Source organism: Mesoplodon bidens (assembly GCF_964165515.1).
Source record: "Mesoplodon bidens genome assembly, chromosome: 4".
Lineage (NCBI taxonomy): Eukaryota > Metazoa > Chordata > Mammalia > Artiodactyla > Ziphiidae > Mesoplodon > Mesoplodon bidens.
The window spans coordinates 15649949-15656816 of record NC_138160.1 but is presented as its reverse complement, the minus strand read 5'-3'; the positions used below and the strand labels follow the sequence as shown (position 1 = coordinate 15656816).

The window sequence follows — 6868 nt, the reverse complement described above, 5'->3', positions numbered from 1 at the left end:
GTGTTAATATACACCTATGCATGTACACACACAGTCACATATGTTTTGGTCATAAAATAATTGAGGTCCTTGTGCCCTTTTTGCAGCTCAGTGAAACAAAGTAGATATAAAAAGGCTTCCTGCTACTTTCCTACCTTCTCAAGGAAAAAAAAAAATTTGAGACGATTTAAGATGACTTTAAAAATTAATTTGCCAATAAAAAATTACTCTTAAATATTCCTTAAACTTTGTACACATGCTTAAAAATAATAAAACTGTACATGTGATAATCACAATTTTAGTCATACAAGTCTTCACAGAATTTGCAACAATCACTGGGGTTTTACTACACCTGTAATTTTTTAGTTTCACTTTTTAATACATTGCTATTGTTATTTTTTAAATAATTTGTTAGAGGAAATATGTAACCTTTTACAAAAGCAGTTTGGGTTGTAACCTGAACTTTTTCTCATTTCAACTCTGATTGTTTATTGCTGTGGAGGAGATTAACGCAAATTATCAAAAAAATAATTACCTAACATGCTCAGTTTCTACTGGGAATGAGGAAAATTCACTTCCTCTTATAAAAGGGAAAAATTATATAACGACAGAGACTGGCCTAAATAATGACTATAGGCCATTTGTAAAGAAATATGAGGTCCAAAAAAAGAAAACAGAAAGAAGGGCAAAGACAAATCTTCAGTGTGTCAAACAGCTAAGAAATATGTGAGAAGAAAACTCAACAACTAAACAAAGTAATTCAGGGACTTTAATGCCATATTGCTTAGGGAACAAAGTTCATGTTTCTAAAATGTGTAACAAATTCTAAGAATTCAAGAATAAAAAGCAAATGCAAGTTAGATTAAGCAGGAGTCTTTAATGGTTAAGGATTAGTGATCACTCATAGATACTAACTTATTTATACCTTGTACTACACATTCATCTTTTAAGATGATGTGTTATAATGTTGTTATAAAGAGTTGCCTATTTGGGGGTTGCTACTTAAAGGAAAGATACAAATTAAGTATGTTTTTTTTTTAATCTTACTAACATTCCACACCTACTAGAACATGAGCTCCATGAAAAAAGGGACAGTTTCCAACTTGTTTCCTTTTGTACCTCCTTCATGTGACATAAAATAGCACTCAGTAAAGATTGATAAAATGAGCAGGAGACTTAGAGCCCGAGCGGAGGCGGTGCGGAGCGTTTCTCCTCAGCGGCTCGGGAACCAGTGCGTGTTGCGGGGCTGCGGCTGAGCCTCTAGATAGAAGGCGCAAGAGGTTGGCAGCTTCGATTGAAGCACGTCGGGCGGCGAGAGCAGCTAGAAGTCATGAGCGACAGCGGCGAGCAGAACTACGGCGAGCGGGAATCCCGTTCTGCTTCCAGAAGTGGAAGTGCTCATGGATCTGGGAAATCTGCAAGGCATACCCCTGCAAGGTCTCGCTCCAAGGAAGATTCCAGGCGTTCCAGATCAAAGTCCAGGTCCAGATCTGAATCTAGGTCTAGATCCAGAAGAAGTTCTCGAAGGCATTATACAAGGTCACGATCTCGGTCCCGCTCCCATAGAAGATCCCGTAGCAGATCTTACAGTAGAGATTATCGAAGACGGCATAGCCACAGTCACTCTCCCATGTCTACTCGCAGGCGTCATGTTGGGAATCGGGCAAATCCTGATCCCAACTGTTGTCTTGGAGTATTTGGATTGAGCTTATACACTACAGAAAGAGATCTAAGAGAAGTGTTCTCTAAATATGGCCCAATTGCTGATGTGTCTATTGTATATGACCAGCAGTCTAGAAGTTCAAGAGGATTTGCCTTTGTATATTTTGAAAATGTAGATGATGCCAAGGAAGCGAAAGAGTGTGCCAATGGAATGGAGCTTGATGGACGTAGGATCAGAGTTGATTTCTCTATAACAAAGAGACCACATACCCCAACACCAGGAATTTACATGGGGAGACCTACCTATGGCAGCTCACGCCGTCGAGATTACTACGACAGGGGATATGATCGAGGCTACGATGATCGGGACTATTACAGCAGGTCATACAGAGGAGGAGGTGGAGGAGGAGGAGGATGGAGAGCTGCTCAAGACAGGGATCAGATATACAGAAGACGGTCACCATCTCCCTACTATAGTCGTGGAGGATACAGATCACGTTCCAGATCTCGATCATACTCACCTCGTCGCTATTAAAGCATGAAGTTGAAGACTTTCTGAAACCTGCCCTAGAGTTGGGATATTGTTTGTGGACAATATTTTTTATTGTCTCCTGTTTAAAAAGTGAACAGTGCCTAGTGAAGTTAGGTGACTTTTACACCTTTTATGATGACTACTTTTGGTGGAGTTGAAATGCTGTTTTCATTCTGCATTTGTGTAGTTCGGTGCTTTGTTCAAAGTTAAGTGTTTTCAGAAAAGTATGTTTTGCATGTATTTTTTTACAGTCTAAATTTTGACTGCTGAGAAGTTTCTATTGTACAAAACTTCATTTAAATGGTTTTTCTACTGAATCCAGGGTATTCTGAAGATCGAAGCCTGTGTGTAAAATGAGCTACCAAATGGCAAAAAGCAACAATAAAGTTTGGTTTTTACTTTTCTTTCTAACATATCAATGGTTAGCAGAACTGTTCAGAATAGACTGTCAGTAGTAAATTCAAGACAAAAATGCCCGTTTTCCTCCAGTCCATAAAACATACCATACTTAATATACCTGCAATTAAGTGATAAAAATTATGCTCTGTAACTCTATACTGCTAGTATTAGGCCTAAAGATCTTTCAATACAGCAAATGCTTAATGCTTAATATAAATGTGAATTTGTCGGCGTTTATATAATCTGTATTATATATATAGCAGGGAATAAGATAAGAGTTACACAATGAATGCCTTTAAAAGGCTATTTCTTAAAGCTGTTACAAGGGGATAATGGTATTTCAACTAGTTATCAGCAAGTGACAATACATTCCACCACAAATGTACTCTTGTTCTTCTAGCTTTTAGATTATATGGAAAAACTGGGTGCTTCAGAGTTTGAGAAAAAGAGAAGGGAACACTACACCTGTGTTGTGGATGAACTGAAGACTTTGCCTGTTCATTTTTTAAATATTATTTTCAGGTCCTTTGCTTACCAAAGGAGGCCCAATTTCACTCAAATGTTTTGAGAACTGTGTTTAAATAAACGCAAATGAAAAGAGTAAAAGGCTGGTACAACTCAGTTTATAAAGATTTTGTTTTAACCTTGCTACATATATAATTAAGAGTTCCTTTGGACTCATTTGTATTCTTTTTGTTATTATTGGTGTTTTAAATAGATAAATTGTGTATTCCTGGCAGATAAATCGAAGTGAGTAACTAGGTATTGGAGTGATCATCTCCACTTGCAGATCGTGTTAATATTAAAATAACTCTAGTCTCCACACTTTCCCTGAAGGTGCCTGAAATGCATATTCTTCTTAGTTAATTTTCATGGTCAATTCTAGTGAAATTGCTATAGGCAGGTAATTAAAGTTTGTTAGCCTGCTGACCTTTGTATTATTACTTAAATACAGTATAGTGTGTCCCAGGTACTTTGTAAAGCACTTCCCATATATTAATATGTTCAGTCTGCATCAATCAAAATGGTGTAGTAATTTACCTTAGGTCAAACAGCTATTAAAACAGCAATGCTGGGATCTGAACTTGACCAGTCTCAATCCATACTCTGTACTCTTAATAATGATGTCATTCTGCCTCTAATCTGGGTAACCAGATGATTAAAAATACTGGTAATGGAGTGTAGGCATTATTTGTAGGCCTAAATTTGCCAAACTTACTGGACAGGTTGAGATAGGCTGAAGAGTGGTGAGACGCCATCCTGTTCTGGGATAAAAAAGCAAGTAGTAATCTGTTAGTGTGCTATGATGGTGGTCACCTGGTTTACAAAAGGTTTTTGTAAGCCATAAAACAGTATATAAGCATAAGAATTTTGAAGACCAAGCGTATGGAAGGTAAATGGTCACTCCCTCACAGTAGAATTTGGTACAAACAGGTCCCTTTAAGACTTACTGTGCACACTGTGGAACCTTTTGTTCCCATGATTAAAGCTTTCTTAGATTTAAAAAAAAAAAAAAAATGAGCAAATGTTCATGAAATCATGAATACAAAAGGGCAGTGCCCTTAAAAGCAAATGGATAGAAGTCAACATTTTGTGCTAAGATTAGAGATACAGTAGCATGTAAAGTAACACTGCAAATATCTCAGGAGTCCAGGAAAAGTATTTAAAAAATTCGGTAATTAGGATCTGTTTCTCCAGAGAACAGTCTTAACTCTTTATGCCACATTTAATAATCATTTACCGAGCAACTACTTGCCTGAGACTTAGAATCATGTAGGTGAAAAATTCGGACTCTCTTCCCTTAAACTTTGACATATCTCAACCGTCTCTCAAGAGAAGACAGCTTGGCTTCCCACCCAATTCCGTGTACACAGAACCTCAGGGAGAAAGGCTTCCTGCTACTTTCTCATTGCTCCTACAGACCAGAGGTCCCCCACCTGGAAATAAAAACATCAGTGTTGAAACTTACATTATCTAGCCCTAGCGATCTCTTCTGTCAAATTCCCTGACATTTGTCGAGAATTTGGTTATCTACCCGCTACTTTTTCTTCTCTACCTCTATCCCTAAAAACTCTGTGTATGACATCCATGGCTTAAGATAGACGATTGATCTTACACTCTGGTACTTAGTATCCTTGATCTCCTCAACTGCATAGACTTTTCCCTCTAAACCCAACTTAGACACCTCATTCCAGGGCAACTGTAGGGATTTATCCTTTCTCTGAAATCTTTAATTGAAATTTGCCTTCTATTACCACAAACTCCTGTTCTTCATGTCACTCCATGCTTCAACTTCTTCATTATTTTGCCCTATATTTTAACATCTAAACTCTCACCTTGGCTCATAGAGCCCTCTGCAATCCATCCACTGCCCAACTTGACTCAGTTTCTTTCTTAGCACCACAACCAGGATTTCTTTACAGACATCCTGAAGGACATGTTTTTCCAATGTGGCTTCAGGCTTCTTAAGCGGTGTGTCTTTTGTTCTGCTTTCCCTCCTTTAGTTTATTCCTGTTCAGTTCCTCAAAACTGGTCTTAAAGTATCCATTCCTGTTGAAAGCCTTTCCGTGCCCCATCTGCCCAGTGTAGTTTATTTGCTCTTCCTCCTGGTTTCGAGAACATTCTTTGTACATGTCCAGCATACACTGCCTAAAGCAGGGAGCTCACATTTGTAACTGCAACACCTAAGACAATATTAGGAATCTGGTAGCTAGTTCAAGCCTTGAGGATACTTTCCATAAAATATTGAGAACTAACACTAGGGAAACTGAAAAATATCAGTAGTTTCAAGTTTAAAATTTTCCAATTATAGCTTTATATTAGTCTGCTAATACTTTCAGGTGTTACAACTCACCCCTAGATAGTGACTGCATTTTTCTTTCTTATCGAAGATAAACACTGTATTGTAAGTACACAAAGATGATGACGATATTTAATAGTTGAATGGAGGATGATCAAATGAGGCTAGGCTTTCAATTTGAAAGAGAGAAGGGAAAAGGGAAAAATGTAAGTTTTCCTATAAACCTTAAAGAATCAACAAAGATAATTATGTCTCTTTCTGAAGGGGTGTTGTATAAAATGTGAAGAGACTCACCATTTGGTTAAAATTTTAGTTATCAACTGAATTATTTAAAATAATAAATTTGAAAATTCCCTGGCTGTCCAGTGGTTAGGGCTCAGAGCTCTCACTGCTGAGGGCCCGGGTTCAATCCCTCGTCAGGGAGCTAAGATCCCTCATGCAGCGATGTGGCCAAATAAAAGCACACACACACACACACACACACACACACACACAAGATATTTGAGCTTGGTTCCATTTTCATACAGAAAGCAAATGAGCAAAACAGATCTTTAGAATTACCATACAATAATAAGAAGAAGAATTCATTAATTTCATGCAATCAACACATTACTATCATGTTATTAAATAGACATTACACACAAATATGGGTGATAACTGTCATGTAAGCATTTGTAGCTTAAAATAAAATTAGATCTAGTACATACAGCACTTAGAGTTTTCCCTATACCAGGTCTTTAAAATCACCACCAGCACCCTAGTGGTCAAAAGATTAGAGTTGAAACTCAATCTGTGCCATTAATTGTGGATTCCCACATTAGTCAATTAACCTCTCTGGGTCTCAAGTTTCCTCATTTGTAAAATGAGAAGAGATTAGATTTTTCAAACACCTTATTAATGGACAGAACTCTGTCTTTTCCCCAAAGGAAATCTTACTGAGAACCCTCATAGAAACAATCTAAGACATAACAGCTCTGGTAAAGGCAACATGAAGATTTGGTCTTTCCCTTCTCCCTCCAGGCACACCCCAGAGCTCTGGGGCAGGGTGTTGGAAAACTAGCAGCACAAGTGACCTTTTGGGTCTTTTGCAACAATTCTGGCAGGTCCTTCAGTGGTCTGGTGAGTCTGGTTGAAACCAGGGCAGGTCTGCTAAGCTGAGCGCTCACCTCAACTCACATAGAAAATAACACATTTTTCCTATCTCTAACTCTGAAAGTGGAATGGGAGTTTTGTCCTGAAGTGGTCTTGGAAGACTCTGTCCCCTTCATCCTGATTATGGTGTTGACTCCTTGAATGGCATTTCTGGTTGCCTCCCTGCCTTGCCCCTCACTTATTCAGTTCCTCCAAAATCGGTCCCTGCTGGCTCTGTCCCCTGAGCCCCCTTGGCCTCATTGTGCTCCACTCCAGGTGGTGAGGAGTTCTCAACACCTGAAGCAGGCGCTACGATTCAAGAAACCTGGTTATTGTCACCAGGAACGTCAGATTCCTCGATGACA

At 38.6% G+C, this 6868-nt stretch overlaps 1 protein-coding gene across 1 annotated transcript; it reads left to right on the top strand.

Moving 5' to 3' along the window:
* The first annotated feature begins 1156 nt into the window (after nt 1-1156).
* LOC308615767 (transformer-2 protein homolog beta-like) lies at nt 1157-3178 on the top strand. The gene has a single exon (XM_081231510.1). It carries the CDS (start codon nt 1310-1312, stop codon nt 2174-2176), a length of 867 nt encoding a protein of 288 aa, XP_081087636.1. The 5' UTR covers nt 1157-1309; the 3' UTR covers nt 2177-3178.
* The last annotated feature ends 3690 nt before the right edge of the window (nt 3179-6868 follow it).